Source organism: Phalacrocorax carbo, chromosome 6, assembly GCF_963921805.1.
Source record: "Phalacrocorax carbo chromosome 6, bPhaCar2.1, whole genome shotgun sequence".
NCBI classification, from domain to species: domain Eukaryota; kingdom Metazoa; phylum Chordata; class Aves; order Suliformes; family Phalacrocoracidae; genus Phalacrocorax; species Phalacrocorax carbo.
Window position 1 is genome coordinate 46,692,640 of NC_087518.1, and position 18,356 is coordinate 46,710,995.

The 18,356-nt window shown below is 38.6% G+C and overlaps 2 protein-coding genes across 4 annotated transcripts in view; one reads left to right on the forward strand and one right to left on the reverse strand.

Moving 5' to 3' along the window:
- The window catches only part of NRDC (nardilysin convertase), a 29,738-nt gene extending 28,267 nt beyond the window's left edge, over positions 1-1,471 (forward strand). The window contains exons 28-31 of the mRNA XM_064455096.1: positions 182-272; positions 579-695; positions 917-1,006; positions 1,254-1,471. Of these exons, the coding sequence (XP_064311166.1) occupies positions 182-272; positions 579-695; positions 917-1,006; positions 1,254-1,451 (496 nt within the window). The 3' untranslated portion in view covers positions 1,452-1,471. The remainder of the gene's footprint in view (positions 1-181; positions 273-578; positions 696-916; positions 1,007-1,253) is intronic.
- Positions 1,472-2,140: 669 nt separating this feature from the next.
- The window catches only part of OSBPL9 (oxysterol binding protein like 9), a 65,557-nt gene continuing 49,341 nt past the window's right edge, over positions 2,141-18,356 (reverse strand). For 2 of the 3 annotated variants that reach the window (XM_064455104.1, XM_064455106.1), the window contains 16 exons: positions 16,943-16,981; positions 13,844-13,937; positions 13,214-13,315; positions 10,767-10,926; positions 9,942-10,054; positions 9,543-9,661; positions 8,004-8,089; positions 7,581-7,755; positions 6,014-6,098; positions 5,640-5,750; positions 5,198-5,261; positions 4,948-5,088; positions 3,976-4,054; positions 3,570-3,661; positions 2,989-3,124; positions 2,141-2,885 (listed from right to left, as the gene is read on the reverse strand). In XM_064455104.1, the coding sequence (XP_064311174.1) occupies positions 2,811-2,885; positions 2,989-3,124; positions 3,570-3,661; positions 3,976-4,054; positions 4,948-5,088; positions 5,198-5,261; positions 5,640-5,750; positions 6,014-6,098; positions 7,581-7,755; positions 8,004-8,089; positions 9,543-9,661; positions 9,942-10,054; positions 10,767-10,926; positions 13,214-13,315; positions 13,844-13,937; positions 16,943-16,981 (1,671 nt within the window). In that variant the 3' untranslated portion in view covers positions 2,141-2,810. The remainder of the gene's footprint in view (positions 2,886-2,988; positions 3,125-3,569; positions 3,662-3,975; positions 4,055-4,947; positions 5,089-5,197; positions 5,262-5,639; positions 5,751-6,013; positions 6,099-7,580; positions 7,756-8,003; positions 8,090-9,542; positions 9,662-9,941; positions 10,055-10,766; positions 10,927-13,213; positions 13,316-13,843; positions 13,938-16,942; positions 16,982-18,356) is intronic. The other variant, XM_064455105.1, reaches the window with a different exon arrangement.

An 18,356-nucleotide genomic window follows, 5' to 3' on the forward strand; every position in this document is an offset into this window, starting at 1 on the left:
AACAGATATTCCTAGGGAAGATGGAGAAGAGGGTGTTCACAGCTGTGTGAGCTGTTCGGGGAAGAGGGAAGCGAGCCTGCCCCAAACATTCCCTTGTCAGCTGGGGCTGTGCAGCTACTTTACCCTGAGTGTGTTTTTTTTCCTTCTTCCTGCCTGATTTAATTATTTAACTCTCTTTTAGTTCCGAATTGGTTGACAAGAAAATAGAGGAGTTTCTTTCTTGCTTTGAAGAGAAAATCAAGCATTTAACTGAAGATGCTTTTAGCACCCAGGTAAAACTTGATCTTGAAAAGCTCTTCCTTGAAGTGCTAAATGACACCTAAACTGGAGGATTTGGTTACATCTATCTGGCATATTTCTGTCCAGAAAAACCTCAAAGGACTCAGTTTTAAAGCCTGCCTCTCACTCCGTTCTGAGGTCATGCGCTAAACATTTGCTCTCTGGCCCTTTACAGCTAAGTTTGAAAGCAGTGAACTACCTTGTTAATGTAGTTTGGGTTTTCTTTCAACTTCAGTGGGTAAATTAAGGTAGTTCCAACCTCTTAAAACCTGATTTGTTTCAATCTTTTTCAAATGTAGGTTACAGCTTTGATAAAACTTAAAGAATGTGAAGACTCGCATCTTGGAGAAGAAGTGGACAGGAACTGGAATGAAGTTGTGACGCAGCAGTATCTCTTTGACAGGCTTGCCCGTGAGGTTGGGGGTTCCTCGTTGTTAAGTGATGCCGAATGGAACACTCACATGTTGCTTTTTGCAGCAGTTTTAAATGCAAAGTTTAAATAGGGGATTTATGCTACTTGTAACTTACTGAATCTGATGCTACATTGGTATTTTCATAAGATTATTTTAATGGGATCTAGTTTGTAGCAATACCACTTTTTATGTTTAAAATGAAATGTCATTCCTCTGGCTTTCAGATTGAAGCTCTGAAGTCTGTTACAAAATCAGACCTAGTCACCTGGTTCCAAGCTCACAGAAGCAACAAGAAGAAAGTGCTCAGCGTACACGTGAGTGTTTGTCAGCTCCCACAGCCTGAGAACCTCAGAGTGCCCAGTACGGGTGGGGTAGAAGAGCGTTGTCATCTGACTTCTAAGGTGGTGGTTATCCACATCGCTGGTTGTGTCTGCATTGCTAATTGTCATTTAAGTTGCATTGAAGTAACTGTGTGTTAATTGTCAGGGCGGATGAACATTGGAGGAGATCCAAATTACAAGAAGCTTAGAGCCAAATTTCTTTTTTGGTATCTTTTTCCAGGTGGTTGGATATGGAAAACATGAAGGGGACTCGGAGGTTGCAGCTGTCTCAGAAGTACAGAATTCTGCATCTGGTGAAATACCTCATCTTATTTTCTTGCCCCCATCTTCTCTGATGACTAATGTTACTTCCATCAAGGACATCAAAGCTTACACATCAACTCTGAATGTTCTCCCTTACCATAAGATATTAAAATAAAATTGACATCTTGCCCTGCAGTGATGTGTAATAGAGGTGCTTTCTACAACATAAACCTAGTTCAAGCCTATTTTTACTACAACTGGGCTGAAGATGGCCATTCAGCTACAGAGGAAGCTCTCCTCAAGTGAGGTTCCAGCCAACTGCTCGCAGTCATCTTCCCAGGTTCACTAAGACTAGGCTCGGCCCCGACCCTGCTGGAGTTGCGTCTTTTTGGTCCGACTGTCTTGTGCATCGTTCCTGCCCTGCTGTAGCAGTTGCCCTACAGCAGTGAGAGCTCCTCAAAGGAAGTATTCTGCAGTTCTGGCAGAGTTACACTGTGGGTGGGAGGAGGAAAAAAGCCTAAGGCTTCAGTCTCACACTGCTTTTTTAGTTTTTCTGTATGTGCAACATAGACAAAATTGAGATGAAATCAAATAAAAGCTGGATTTAACTGTGGAAAGAAAAATAGTTTGATTGCTACATCTAGCCACTTACTCACTCAACCATTACTTAACCTCAAGCAAAAGCACAGAGGTGTAGAGATTCCTAAAGTGCTGGCGCACCAGTAGAGCTGCCAGAAAAATGCTCCTTTTGCTAGTTCATTAACTACTTTAAGAAGTACATTTAGCTGCAAGGATCCCAGTGGTTGGAAAAAAAACCCCAAACACTAATACATTTTACATAAAACGATCATCACTCAGCTGAAACACAGTCTTGCTGCAAAGGTTTATTATGAAATAAATAAAAAGTCCATAAGAGAAGTTTGAAAAATCTATTTTATGAGGCTTTACGATGCATTGAGTAGAATTATCTATGGTTACATTTTAATCTCAAAATAACAAAGTTATTTTGGGCAAGACACAGAAATGCCAAAAGATTTGATTATCATACAGGTGGAAGATAACATTTATGTAGCAGTTTCTAACAAATTGTCCCATCACGTTGCAAACGTTAGCTAGATTTAAATGACGTCTTGTATGTCTTTGTTTTTTAAATATGTAGGACCCAGGAATATTATGCAACTGATACCAATGCCATGGCCTTCACAGTGGTTATACAAAGTATATACGCTGCACGGCCCAGGTTCCCTGTGCTTTAGCAGCATCGGTAACAGGGCTCTGACAGCTCGCCTTTGAAGCCCGAACACGCTACCAGTATGGCGGAGTCCAATCTAAGTTACTGCACAGCCAAGACGTTGCTCGTTTCATTTCATTGCTCCTCTGCATCAGTAAGTCCAGCATCCCTGAGATAGGAACCACTGCGGTTGGAGGGGTCAGGTTCTCCAAATGGTACATATGTGATAACTGATGACTATCTTGGTATCGGATGTAAACTTCGCTAAGCCAAGGCTTGAATGTTTTCTGGTTCATAACCCACTTAGTGTTTACTGGCAGCGAGTCGTTTCAATAGCGGCTCATCATAAACCCAGCATTCTCCATCTTCGTGGAATAACTAGAAAAAAGGGAATAATCCCATGTTACCTTTTTATGACTCAGGTGGAAAGGAGTAAATGCTACAGGTTCGAGGGCATTTACAGTGTTCAAATAAAGCTCACCCTTGTCTCCCACGAGGTCTCGTTCTCCTTTCTGGCTCTGGCTTCAGCTCTTTGTCTTTCTTCAAGCGCGTGCTTCGCAGCTGTGGCTGCATCGATGTCTCTGATTTTTAAGTTGTAGGTTACATCTTTCCACAAGCTTAAAAAAGAAATGTGAATGGAGACTGCTTTATAGAAGCAAAGTGCTGCAAGGCTGTAGAAACACGTTACTGGCTATTAGTCACCTATATGTGTTTGAATTAAGGGAGGTCTCACTTGATTGCAAAGGCAGAAAAACCCCAACATCTATTAAACCCCAAGTGCACTGTCTGTTGCTGGCCGCGAGGCGGCCATAGTGAAGCTCTCTGGACCTCCCTGGAGCATTTGGTCCCAATGAGGATGTGACCCAGAACTACAGGTCTCCTCTCCCCCCTTAAAGCGCCAACCTGCTCGCTCGTACCTTGGCTCTGTCCCACACCAAAGGCTAACCGAGAGCACGGATTGTCCATGCAGCGAACAGATTCAGCGTACCATTATTCAGGCCATGCACTGCCGTACCTGAGTCTAACTAAAAGAAAGTTTGCACATTTAACTAAAGTTCTTACCAGCGAGACTCAAAGTCGTCTTGGTCCTCCAATTTCCTTACCTTCTTCTTAATTGTAGGCATTTTCTTGGTATCTATAAACACAACATTCTCCTACAGAGAGATGGGGGGTGGGGGGGTGAAGGCAGAAATCAGTTCTTTATCGAGACTTAAAATTTATATACCCTCACACTCCAGTACCCTGGTTGTCAGAGAATACATGAAAAACCATCATTCTTTACATTCTGTTCTTGCTATAAAAATCAGGTTACCTTAAGGATAAATTAACAAAGTAAATTCAGGACTTTGAGGCCAAATTCAGCATTCTTGTGATCTTTTGGGCAGCTTCAAGGAGTTTCCAACCATTAATATTTGTTTAAAACAAATATATTTCTGATGAAAATAAAAGAAGCAAAAAGCTGCTTTACCCCTGTTGTGTACTTCGCATACATGACACCGTTCCATTCTCCTTCAATGGAGCAGAAGGGTTTCTTGTCATTAGGAGAACTAAACAGAAAGAAATAAACAGTCATTTCTACAGTAACTAAAAGACCCTAAAGGATCAAAACTTTACAATAGTTGTTGTATGGTCTGATTTATATCAGCCCTTAAAGCGTCCATCACCAATACAGAAAGGATGAGGGTTCTGTTAACAAGCGAGAAGTTCTGCATGCATTAGGTTCAACTGGATAACCCTTAAAAGGAAGTGCTGTTGCAGGATAAGACAGGTCTTGCCTTGGGGCTGTACCTGCATTTAGTGCTTCGGAAGCTAGTCACAGGGTTTTGAAACAGAGTGGTAAGTTTAAGCTTAAAAAGGTTTCACCAACTCAAAGCCTCTTCCCCCAGACTACTTGGAAACACAAACACTAGTTCACAAATGACCTCTATCAGTGTGTGTCAGGAAGTGATTTAAAACCAAGTTATGGGCCTTATTTTGTCAGCATTGCTTACTGACATTACAGCAGGACTCCAAATAAGATCAGAAGCTCCACTGAATTCTCTGCTCTGGGCATGTGCATAGTGTCTAACCAAAATCTACCAAACCACGGGTATAAATAAATACGCAAAGGGCTACCAACCGCGGTATTACAAGGCTCACTTCAGTACTTTATTTTTAGGAGAAATAATGATGAAGAAATTTCAGATAATTCAGGAGTGAAAAATTAAATTCCTTTTGGTCAACACCTGAGAATGTTTTAGAGCAGGGCAAGGTGGGATGCAGGCCTGTGCAGCTTTCCTCTCACAAATCTTGGCTATAAAATGGCATCCTGTGACAGGTAATCATGAGCTAAGTTATTGGGTATAGCTGTTCCAGTACGTCACACTCCTGACTATCTTGAAAAAACACTGTCAGCATTTAAGTAGAGAAGAAGTGAGAGTAACTGAAGGAACCTGCTTACAAAATTTCAGCTGTAATTCTGTGCTTCTTTCCTCCATAAAATGGTTTCGTGTGGAAGACAATGGAAGCATTATAACCTGTCTTTGAGCAATTAATACTGCATTCTCCACCAAGTTCTATCCATGGCACAGTGAGAATAGACCTGCAATTATAAATATATGTATATGTTTATATCCTTTTAACTGATAATATTCAGCATGAAATATTACAAGGCATTAATAATGCAAATACCACACAGAGCATTTACTTGCCTTCCATAACCATTAGGAAAGGTCAAAATATAGTGTTCATCATAATCTAGGCATGTGACACAACCTATCAAAGAAAAATAAAAATAGATTTTAAAAGTCTGCAGCAAAATGTCTACAAAACTTTTCATACTGGAATCTCCTGAAATAATTCACTGAAAACAGGTACCATAAAAAGGAAAGGGGAAGAGCTTTGTTTAGATGCTGAGAATGCCCAGCTTCTAGAGAAGGCAGGGAGAGTTGTGTTTACATGAAAAAATGGGCCCTAAATTATTTCAGCAACCGAAGTACGCAGAAGGGATCACTGATTCCTAGATACATAAGCTCAAATTACACAAAATCAAACATTCCTTACATTTTACAGCATGACTTTAAATTACTTCTGCAAAAATTCTAGTTGCAGAATGTAAATTTCTCTTCCATTGTTAAAATTACTCACACGTACCTTGTCCTATGTTATGAACCCCAATAGACATTCCTAAGAATTTTGACTTGGTCCATATGTGAGCATTGAACTGTATCCTCTTGCTAAAACACTCTGCATAAAATGCTGAAACTGAAGAAAAAAGGTATTAAAAGTAGCAGCACCAGACATTAATACTATTGTTTCCAAATTCATTCAGCAAGTATCTCGAAGTGCCTCATATTTCTGTGGCAACAGAGTTTGCAATTTGTTTCTCACAAAAACAGTTTATAGAGAAAGCCTTCCACTTTTAAATTTGGAGAGAAAATGTAAATCCAAGATTTAAACCAAGAGCTGACTTTACCGTCGCTCCTATCCAGATGCCTTCCCTGTTAGCCAAGTTATTGTCAACTTACTTGGAGGATGATGAGAGACCTGCTCTGCCACAAACGTTACACTGCTTTTACTGACCCAAGGAACTGGTCCTTCTGAAACTGGCTCCTGTGTGACAGTAGAGAGGATATTCATCACTGACAGTGTTCACAAAACACTGGATGTTCCCAAGAGACATTGCTTCCATGTTTAAAGGCTCCTAAAAACGTATTGCAGTGATTTTAACTAATTTCTCAGTTTGCTAATTTGACGGGGAATAACTCCTTACTCCTGAAGCTATGATGCTTCCTGAAACTCTGTAACTGTTACTCTCTTGTTCTTAAGTATAAACAGATTTGGGGAGATGCACCCAAATACAACAGTTAAACTGGTTAAGAGTCATGTAGAAACCCATTACAAAGTAATATTTAAATCCACTTAATTTATTATTAACTAGTAAGAAATGGGTGGCAGAAATTATTTTCATTTTTGCTTCCGATCAGGTCGGATACGCATATTAATAACGATCAGATTATATGTATCACAAAACCATAAACCAATATTCATGTCGTGGCAAATCATGAAAAGCGTAATTCGTCATTAGAAGCAATGGAAGCACAAATGCACTGTTGTCTTTATGCCAGCAAACAGGAGTGCAAACATTCACCTCGGAAACGAGAAGGATTTGAGCAAACTAACTGGGCGGGGGAGAGAAACAGCAAATTAAACGGCAAAAATACATGTTCTGTATCTGAACAATCACACATTGATTCACATGAAGTATTTCACAACAGCACTTCCCATACCATCGTCTGTAACTTGCCAAGGCGAGCGGCCTAAATGAGGTGTTAAAAAAGCTCCCAGAACCCAACAAAAAAACCCACCACACCAGGCTGCACTGCCAATGCTAAAGCTTCTTCCTAGAATCAGTGGGGCACTGTCAGCTACGGTCCACGTGCACAACTCTCAGTGAGACTCAAGGATTAATCAAACTGGGGCAAATAAGAGAAAGGCTCATACGTTGGTAGATGATTTCAGATTACGGGAGTGGCACTACCATTACGGTGTCCTTCACTTCACCAGACATACTCCGATGAAGTACAAAAGAAAGAGTAGTGGCCAGACACAGATGTACAATTAAAATATTATCCAATCTCAGAATCCAAACTTCAGAAGTATACAAAAATGTTTTAAAAGGAGAATTAAATATACTGGAGAAACCGCACTGCTTTCTAGGTTGTAAGTGAGGAAAAGAAACCCCACTCTTGAAAACACAAGGGTTTAGAGAAATGATTAAAAAAAATCAGAACTTTGGAAAGAAAAGCATTTAGTGTGAATTCCATGAAACAGTTCAGGAAAAAAGTGAACATTTTCAACATGTCAAATAGTTCTTTAAAAACTAATAGCTCAAATTTTGTTATGCAAGATCTTTTAAACTGCTGTGCGAAGAAAAGGAGGAAGGAGGGGGGAAAATCAGTTAAGAAATTGCCATAGTTTTTTTGATTTCACAACTTAAACATAGCATAAGCCATTTCAGTCAGCAAATTAATAAAGCTTTGGGAATTACTCGCATGCATTCTAGGCACCAATAACATACCACAAGAAACTAACCATATCATCTTCACCTTCAGTGCCTGGTAATACCCAATGACATCGGAAGATCTCGCCCAAAATGGGATTGTAAGGCTTTTTAGCAACTGACCCTTTTCTTCCTGCATGAAAAGCTGAGAGGTACCATTTAACCACTTGAACCATGCGTTCCTTTGGATCCTTCTGGTCGCTAATGCTACATAGGCCAAAACAAGAGAAAAGAAGGACAGGCAAAATGAAATACAAGCAGGTACCTCAAATACAGGAAAGCTTTTTGGATGCTGGGTTGGTTTACAGCTAGAAATTTGACTACTTTGACTATTTTTTCAAGTTTAGATCAAAATCCAAGCATATTCTTCAAAGCTACCAGCTTACTTCTGGCAGCCCACAAGGACCATAAACAACATCAGAACCAGTTAATGTTCTACTTTAGAAATCAAATACCTGACAAATAAGTCCGGATGTGCAAAAAAGTCAGCATACATTTCCAACAGTGATCTTCTTTCCAGGATAAAAGTTGGAAGAACCACCTGGATGAAGAAAAACAACTCTTATAGATGAAGATATTTTAACATCCTGCACAAAAGCATTCTAAGTGCTAACTGTAAATAGCATACAAAGCACCCAACGCTTCGTGTGCTGTAAGCTGATTGTGTTCTCAAACTTACCAATGAGTTCTGACATATGCAGGTCAGTTGGCATCTTCTATAAAACCAAAGACTTAAGAGCAACTGTCTCTTCTCTTACATATATTCTAGTCCCATTTAGAGCATACCCAACTACATGGCTGAGCTTATCAAAAGCTGTTCTTAATCACAGTAACACTGATTATTTAATTTCATCTACACGTACACTGTCAATTTTCAGTTATAGTCAAAAATCTCGTTCCTTGTAGTCACATCCTCTGATGTGCCTTTTTATCAAGACAAAGGTTAATCTCTTCCCTATTACTTTTCCTCCCCGATGGCATTTGCAGGTTCCATTCTTGGGGATCTGCTGTCTGCTTCAGCGCAGTAGAGACAGCTGCTGAAAGCAGTGTTGGTTGCTGTTGTTGACTTTAAAGTGGTGCAGACAAGACACGTGCTCATGATGCTTCTTGGCAGCTTGAGATCAGTAATTTTCAACCTTTCCAGGAGTTCCCAAAGCAGGCACATTTTGGATCAATTCCTATTCAGAACTGCCAGAAAGATTCCGCAGTTTGCTTGTGGGCTACTGGCTATTTCTCCAGAAAAGTTTTACATTTATCTTTTTATTGTCTATTGTGACTTCCAGACTGGATGGTTAAAGCCATCCACTTAAGGAAAGTAATGATAGGATTGATATCTTCTACTCTTTTTCAATGTGGAATTACTTGTTTAAATTTCACCAAGCTGCCTAGAAAGATCAACATTTTCAGAATGCTGTTCATTCAACCTTAAGACAGACACCAACGTGAATCACATTCATGAAAAATCCAACTCTACTTGCCACACCTACGTGTAGCATTTTAAAATACACAAGCAACATACTCAACAAGATCCCAATTAAGCAAAGCATTTCACTATATGCTGAATTCCCCATTTTATTTTATTTATGTCTTATTGAATGCCACCATACACTAGGAGCTTTTAGGTCTTTGTTCTAGGAAGCTGAAGACAGGAGAACCATTACTATTGCATGGAGAAAACTTCACTACAGCATACAGTATTCCTCTTATCCCTGACTTACAGGCACTCCAAGGATTAGGTTCAAAGAGAACAGACACTTTCCATAGCAAACTATTTTCCCAAACAGATTTTTGCAGTTGGATATATTTATTCTGCATTCATTTTTCCCCTCCCAGTACCAACTCCTATTAAAAAAAATACCATGCTGAAGAGATTATAGCTTAACTGGCTCTTAGAACAAATATTCAGTTGAATTATTACCCTAACATTGAACTAATTTACACAGAATTCAGGGTTTACTCTCCCTCCCTTCCCCGTGAATAATCAGCAAGTTCACCTTTGTTAGATCCATTCCTAATCTAACTTGTGACAGCAGATGCATAATAACACTCTTATGTTCTTCCACTGATTCTCCTTCCCCATCATCATCTCGATCATCAGGAGGATCGAAGAGATCTAGAAAGACAAAATAGCGTTTATTTTTCTCTAAACCTTCAAAGACAGACTGCATTTAATTAGCATATATATTAGTTGTCAAAAAAGGTCTTATTTATAAAACTAAGGTTTTTAAACCCTACAATTCAACAATCTTCCATTAGTAAAGAAACAGTAGATACACCATTTTCCATAAGTACCTTGTCACATATATATATGAGATCATACATATGTTGACACAGCATAAACACAGATTTAACAATCAAGAACTCCTTACTGCAAGTTCACGCAGTGCACTTACCAGCATCGTTTGTCCCATTAGACATGGAAGAATTGAGGGACTCTGTGGTATCCGGGCGTTTCAGACTACTTCCTGTGCTGCTCCGAGTCAGGACTGCAGCAGACCCTGAAGAGCTAAAGAAGAGTAATAAGTTCTCACAATTCACAATGAACTAGTTCAGACCAAGTTATTATAAATTGATATACATAGACAACGAGTTTAACCGATAGACATTAATACATGTGCTGCACACTAATTCACAGAAAACTTAAAATGGACTGTAGCTGAATGAATGGGAAAGCCTGCAGTCTAAGACAATAATGCCTGAAAGCATAAAACATCTGACTAATTCACCTTCAAAACGTGTAGCATCTCTTAAAATTAATTTCCCCATTCAAAAATAAAAAGATTTTGGGGAAAGGCAGTCAACTTCAAAAAACTTCTTTTAGTAAATGTGTGAGAGGGAACTGGTTATTTACCTAAGGCTGCAACAACTGCATATGAAATACACCATGGTCTCAGATTATCTCTCTGAGCTGGTGGCTTCCCAAGTTTGGTTTGTCTTAGAATGTGTATATCAATATATATACCTGATGGAATGGGAAGGAGCAGAGGAGGAAACTGCATCCCTCACAGACAATTGTGCTAGGGCAGGGGGTAATCTTATTCTGTTACACAGAGTGGCTTTGTTGCCTTCCCCACCTTTTTTTTTTTTTTCTCAAAAAAAAAAAAAGCCCATGTGGCTTATTAGTTTATTTAGCCTCACTAACTTCTACAGGCAGGCAAGCCATGCCCTTGTAGATAAGAATTGTAGTCAGCATGCACTGCATACTTTCAGCTACTTACTCCATACATCGCTTTGGGGAAGAACTGCTCTGATAGAATTCATCAGCATCATAGAACTCATCCTCACTGCTTGAGTAAGAAAAATCTGGGACTGTATTTGGAGACAGGTTGACATGGCTTGGAGAGGTGAGACTGCTGCTAGGTGCTGATGGCCCACTACCTATAGAGTATTAAAAATTACAGACTTAATAAAAACAAACAAAATCTTTCAAAATCCACCAGTTCTTACTTCTGAGTAGGATCGTTCAAATCATTAAAGACTAATGCAAACTCAGAAGGTATGATATCTTATAAAATTAGAAGCAATAATGAGCCAGGTTCATACCAAGTTTCATTCTACAGGTAACAAAAGAAAGGTCATGAGGAAAATCAAGAGCACAGAACAACAGTAAAGTGTAAGGACGTACCTTCCCCAAAGTTGTCGACTGAAGGCAAAACAAACTGAAAACCTGTATAGATTCATAGTATGATTGATGTTGGAAGGGATCTCTGGAAGTCATCTGGTCTACTCCCCACTCAAGGCCCAGACAGCTTCAAGGTTAAATCAGTTTGTTCAAGATCACACTAATCAGGCTTTAAATATGTCTCAGGATGAAGATTCCATAATCTTTCTGGGGAGCTTATTCCAACATTTGAACCACCTCATTATAAAACCAAAGCATTTTCTAACACTTACTCAGAACTTCCTTTTTTACAACTTGGGTTGATTGCCTCATCCTTTTGCTGTGGACCTCCAAGGAGCCCAGTTCTATCTTCTTTACACCCTCCCAATAGTTGGCAGGAGAGAGCAGTAACATCCCTCTTCAGCCTGACCTTCCTAAGGCTCAAACAGCCCAATTCTGTCAGCCTCCAAGTATGTCATGGGCCTCAGCTTCCTAACCTTGGTAGTCCACGTCTTAGTACTGTGGAACCCAAAACTATACATAGTACTCAAGATGGGGTCTCACAGATCCTAAGTAGAGAGAAACAATCACTTCTCTTGATCTGCTCTTTGCACTCTCACTAATCCAGCCTGGTATGCAGAAAAACCTTCATTACCACAAGGGCACGGTGCTGACTCAGCTCCTGCTTGCTGCTCACCGGGACCCCGGCTCCTCTTCTGCCAAGCTGCAGCAACAGGGCAGGTGAAGGGCTATGCCCATCGAAGGCGGGTGGAGGACTTTGCATTTGCCTTCTTCAGACTTCATGAGGTTTCTGTCAGTACGCTTCCCCAGCTGGTCCCAGCCCCTCTGAACGGCAGCCCTGCCCTATCCATGGTTCTCTGCAGTTTGGCAAGGTCCATGCCTAGGTTATCTGAGGTGTTAAGCAGTATTGGACCCAGTATCAACCCCTGAGAAACACCAGTAATCACTTGGTTGCCGTTTGACCCTCATACAGATGATCTCAAGCCTAGGCCTAGAACTCCAGCCAGTTTTCATTCAACTTGTATTCTACTTACCTAAACCATCTTTTTCCAACTCAGCTACAAATATATGACAAAATCTAATGAACACAGTTTCTAAATGGGATGACATGAATCGTGTGTCACCACTAACTTGTCATTTTTCAAAAGAGCCATAGCAATAAAGACAAACCAGGTTAACACTGACCCAGACCTTTTGTGGAAGCCTAAGTCACAATAGAGGTTATTAAGCAAGCTAAGGTATTTACACAAACAACTATCATCAGAAACTAACTAGAAGATGAGACGCATAGCATAAGACTAAAAAACTGAACTTTCTGGCAGGAGAAAAAGCCAGCAGTGGTATCCTTCATTTTTCAGATTGGGGCAAATATTGTTTAACACACCTGTTAGTGTTCTGGGACAGAAGGGTAGCAATACAGTAACAACAAATCATTTACACGCAAGCTTAGAAAAAAAACTTCGGAGGGAACTGAGAGAGTTTTAGCATGACTGGACAATATAATCAGTGCAACTGATCAGGAAGTCACAGACAACGTAGAAAGATAAAAAATAAGTTAAGTATGCAGCTATGGTTTAAAAACAAACCAAAGCAAACTTAAAAACATTATAGGAATTGTAAATAGATAGTTACAGCAACTTCATATATATTACAGCAACTTTTGTCTCAAAGCATCTATTGTAATTTTAAAAAAATTACAATAACCCAATTAACACTATTATTTAAGGGCGAGAGGAGGGAATCAATAAATTAAAAAAACCAAAGGCCAGACACGATGTATTAACTGCAAAGTTCTTGCGCCGATTACTACAAGACTGCAATGATGGAGACAAGAAAGCAAGCTGGTAATACTCCTATGTATACAGGGAGGGGGGAGAAAGAGCAGAATAATTCATTTTAACACAACACTGAAATATAGGTTGATTAAAGCAAGATGTAGTCCAATATAATGTTGTCTTAATAGCTAATTACATTAGGTTACAGACAGTATATATTCAGGTTTTGTTTCTTGTACTTCAGTAAGACAGTTACTCAGAACTGTACCTGTACTATTTGGTGTTGGAGTCTGATTTCCAAGTGATGCTACTACAGGTCCCACTGGCAAAGATGAGGGTCGTTGCTCTGACTTGCACAACTGAGCAGGTTCTGTGGGATATTTCGATATGTTAAATCCAAAATTAGTATTTAAATATGACAATTACACTTTTGTTGGGGAAGAGATGCCACATTATTTCACCTCCCCTTCAAAAATGAAATCCTCATTTATAAAAGCCACTCAGACAGAAAAACATGTTTCTGTCATTGTTATCTAGCTCTTTTTTTATTTTTAAGCAAAGATGCCATTTTTTAAAATTGCAGTTATTTGGCTAGAAAGCATTTCTCTTTTCCAAATATTATAGTTTCATTTATTTTAAGAAAGTATATTAGAAATGTAAGCCAGTAACTTAGAGCACATAAAATATATCAGCTTATCCACAGATTTACCCAATGGCTGATGAAGCTACATCGCCCCCACTCTTCTCCCTTCCTTTGCACCACAACGTGCAGTGTGCACCTGTGTTGCATATGTGACACAGAAGCTATCCACCATTAAGCAGCCCCTCCATCTAGATCATAGTTGCATCCTGCTCTGTTCATGAATATTTCTACTGAGGTTCTTTCTGTATACCATACCTGGAGGTATAACTGCTTGGGAAGGCATTGTGCTGATCACTGACTGTTCCAAAGGGCTGGGCTGATATACTGCGTCAACCGGGTTTATAGTGCTCTGAGACAAAAGAAAGAAAAGCACATTTTGTCTCAATTAAAAAATAAATAAATAAAGCATAGATAGCAAAAACATTGTGAGCACAAGAAATGCCTGAATGCAAGATAGCAAATTCCTGAGAGAGAAAGTAAAACACAAATTGACAGTTGAGGACATGAGAAATCCTTTCAAAGTGGTAAAACTTTAATTCTTTACAAAGATTTTTCACTAAGCTGAATTTGCTACAAATTTGAATTGTCCTATAAAGAATTCTTATTTCAAGTATTCCTTCTGATGTGCATTAATAAATATTGCATGTGAAGAGTGGAACGTTAGACACAAATTATCTGGCAAAAATTAGGTAATTAGTATTTTTAAAACAATTTTTTCAAAAGTTAATTTGTCCAGACCATAAATCAACTAAATCAAACCATAAGTTAGAACTAGAATAATCAGCATGCCTACAGCCGTGAAGTGGCTTTGTTGCCAAAACTCTTTCCAATGCAAGCTGACAGTTTTCAGTGCGTCTCCAGTAGAGGACATTTCAATCTACTTATGAATGTGGGCACTTGGAAAATGAAGCACCAATTCAACTTGACACACAAAAGTCACTGACTTCCATATATGTTCTTGGCTTTCATACAACAAGCCTCTTGGAAATCTAAATGGCAATGTCTTTTAATCCAAACTAGAACGATTTTGCTGTGCTCCGCTCGCCTGTAATTTTTTTATCATCTAAGCATTGTCTGTTATATATGTTTACACACAACCACCAGTACTTCTACGTTGTTCTGAGTCATTAGTTGGATAAAAGGCACATGAAACCCTTTTCCAAAGATCTTGCAATTTAAAACCATTGATCTATGTCAGAATTGTGAAAATCTTTGCCTCAATTTGCTAGGAAATCTCACTACTGTGCTTAAGTTGAAGAATATCAAAAGCACAGGAAGGTCATACAACACCAAGTTCTACTTTTTAAAAAAAAGTTCAATTTTTAAAAAAACCTAGATAAGCCTTGCTTTTCAATTTATTCAGTATGTTTATTCCTATTCTTCTTTAAAATCAATGTTTAAAACACTAGAAAAAGAAGAGAATCTCTAACTGTTCTTCTCTCCCTTTAGTCTATTAATTTCTATTTGCATGCAGACAGGGAAACAGGGTCATTTTAACCTTCCTCCTCCCATTCTCTGCAAAAGGAAGACTTCTTTCTTGCCTCCTTTCCCGGTTAACTGTTATTCTGAAATTTATCTTACATTTACAGTCAGTGAAGTAGTGAGGATTATTTATAGCACAGGATTTATTTAATTGAAAACAAAACTACCATTCCCTAGCTATTTTAAAAATCTCCAGCTTAAAAAAAAAAAAAAGGCATAAAAAGGGCTTTCTACATTTTTTGTTGTGTTGCTAACTTGCATACAAATAAATAATCTAGTACATATACTGTCACTTCACTGTACGCCAGCATAAAATTCTACGTCCCTTCCACATTACTTCAACTGCTGGTGCAATTACCCATGCAACACAGGTAGGTCCCTGTCCCACATACTTCACAGTTTAAAAACATGATCCCATCTTCAGAGTTATGAAACTTAAAAATCAAGATGGTCCTATGATACACAAGATACTATTGCTATCTCTCTCCCCCCTAGATTTTAGGGAAACTAATAATATATATGATACAGAACATTGGTGTGATAAAGGGGAAAAAACACCAAGGTAACTTGACTTTGTATGTAGAATTGTATGTAACCTTAACCTTAAACAATTCTCCACACTGCAACATGAACTGGAGTTTCTTGTAGATATTTTGGGGTATGCCTTTGTGGTTTAGAAACAGGTGAAGGCAGACCTGAAAGTTTCCTACTCTGAGTTTAATAACGGCTTAAAAACAACCACATAGAACAACAAGACTGTCATCCCACCATGGTATCAAACACTAAACTTAGGCAGGAATGTGATCAAAGTGAAATCCTGACCTTTAGCCCAAGCAGACATTGACCTCGATAGCATCAAAAATTCAGTCTTCACAATCACTGATGCATCAGTTAATATATTTTTACATACTTTTTCTTCCTCCCCAGCATAAGCCAGCCCACAGACAATTAGAATAGCTGCTAATCAAATTCAGACTATAGTAAACTGTAACAGTTATATGAAATTTCTGAGTTGCAGATCTAATGTGCATACCACCTCTGCCTGTGGTAGTGTCTAGCTACATGACCTCTCCTTTCCAGGGCACGCAACAGAACCTATTCCATTACACTAAGACCTGAATTACATGACTCTCCACAGGGTAATCGTTTCTCTTATTTACAGTAGGCATGAAAGCAAAATCTGCATGTGCATCTTTACTCCAAAATTCATACCAGAAAAATCATACTGCTAAAGCTGTATATAATGGAAAGACAAATAAAGCCTGGGAATCATTGTCAGCTGTAATGAAAACAAACTATGATTTTTAGAGTTATGTTTTATGAAACCAATCTATTAAAAGTATCTGAAATGTACTCAAGTGACACAAGAACGAAGAAAGAAAAGACACGTGACTGAAACCAAAGATGACAGAAGTTACATTAAAAATGCAGAAGTTATATTAAAGAAGAAACATTGCTTAAACAGACATAATACAACTTTGCATCAAATGAGCAGCGCTGTAGAAAAGACAAACTTCTTGAAGCACACGGATAGCTGATCTATTTAACACAAAGATACTTCAGATGGAACACAAAACTATTTCTATCTCAATAATTTCCCTTTCATCTGTTCACATGGCAGATTTTTATCTAAGTGTTCAGTCATAACACTGCCATTTAAGACACTCAGTACAAAACTGATCACTACATTTTTCTAAAGGCAAGGGTGTTAGCCAACCTCAGAAGCTAATGACTCAACAGTAATTTTAACAAGACACTTGAAGCAGTAAATTAGAGAAAGGAAGAAGTATGTTGCAAAATGAGTGGAAATTCAGGTCTCTGTTCACATTTTCTGCAGAAATAAAGGGAGATAAAGATTAGATTTAAACTTACTATAAGTCCATCTGCGTGCTTCTCCTCATTATTTTGGTCCTTAAGGAAAAAATGTTAAAAATATCAACATAACAATCTTGTATGACTTATCAGTTCTGTGTTAAGTGAGAACAGCAAGTTTCTCTCAGGAATGTTTACATTTTCAGCCATAAAATATTCCTCGTCATGTGATACAGTAGCTAAACTAAGAAGAAACAATTCTAGACATAGTCACTGCACCTCTGAAGATTTGAAGTTTTCCGTGGATCTGTCCCCACAAGTTTGAACAATTTTTAAAATATCCTTTCTGCACTGCAGCATACAATTATGCTTCACAATGTAGGTTCTTCCCAAATAGCTAACAGTCCCACAAAACATGGTCTGCAGCACCAGTGAGTCCCTGAAAACCGGAAGACATTAAGTTCTCAGTTTCTGAAGAACTGAGATTACCATAAAGGTCAAGCATACAGGTCAAGCGCAAAAGCACTTTTTGCTTTTGAAAGGCAGAAGTGCCTTTATAAGTTAAATGTTTTTAACTTTTGCTTTTTGGTATCCACTAGAATGTTTTTAGGTTATTTACAATCTAGGGTTTGTGGTTTTTTTGCCTAGAAGCATATGTGAAAGAGCAGGCAATGCATGGAATAAAACTGTCATCAGGGGAAATTACACTAGCAACAGACAAGTTAATGCCAATCTACAGTTAGCATAGTTTTAACACTGTACCAGCAACAGTATAAATTTTACCACACACTAAGCCAAATCTCTTCAATTCTGCTGCAAAGTTCATATTACCAGTATGTCAATCCATAACTTTGCTCAGGGTAAGCCTTAAGACTTGTCCGCAGAGTATTTCCCCAGATTTTCAGTTGTTAAAGTTAAGAGGAACAAGCTGTAAATATTATTAAGAAAGTTGGCACATACTTATGTTTTGATATTTTATATATTCTTCCTTAGCTTATATAGTTGGCAATAGGCTGCTCAAATTTCATGTCTGCTGGTTGACATTTCTTAAGCAAGGCTTTCCATTACAAAAATGACACTAAGGCCAGTAAGTTCCATTGGGTTGCAAACTTAAAGAAGAAAAAATAACACTGGAGTCCAAAGATATATTTTTTTTCCCCAACACACAAAATTTCCATGTTATGCTATTATCTCTAAGACCTAAGTAACAAAACAAAGATGCTGCATTTGACTGAAGAGATAACAAAAAATGTTTTTACAAATACGTTAATAACAAAAAGAGAGCCAAGTAGAATCTCCATCCTTTATTGGATGCAGGGGGGAACTTTGCGACCAAGGATGAGGCAAAGGCTGAGGTACTTAATGCCTTCTTTGCCTGTCTTTAATAGTCAGACCTGTTATCCCCCGGGTATTCAGCCCCCTGAGCTGCAAGACACGGACAGAGAGCAGGATAAACACTTCATAATCAAGGAGG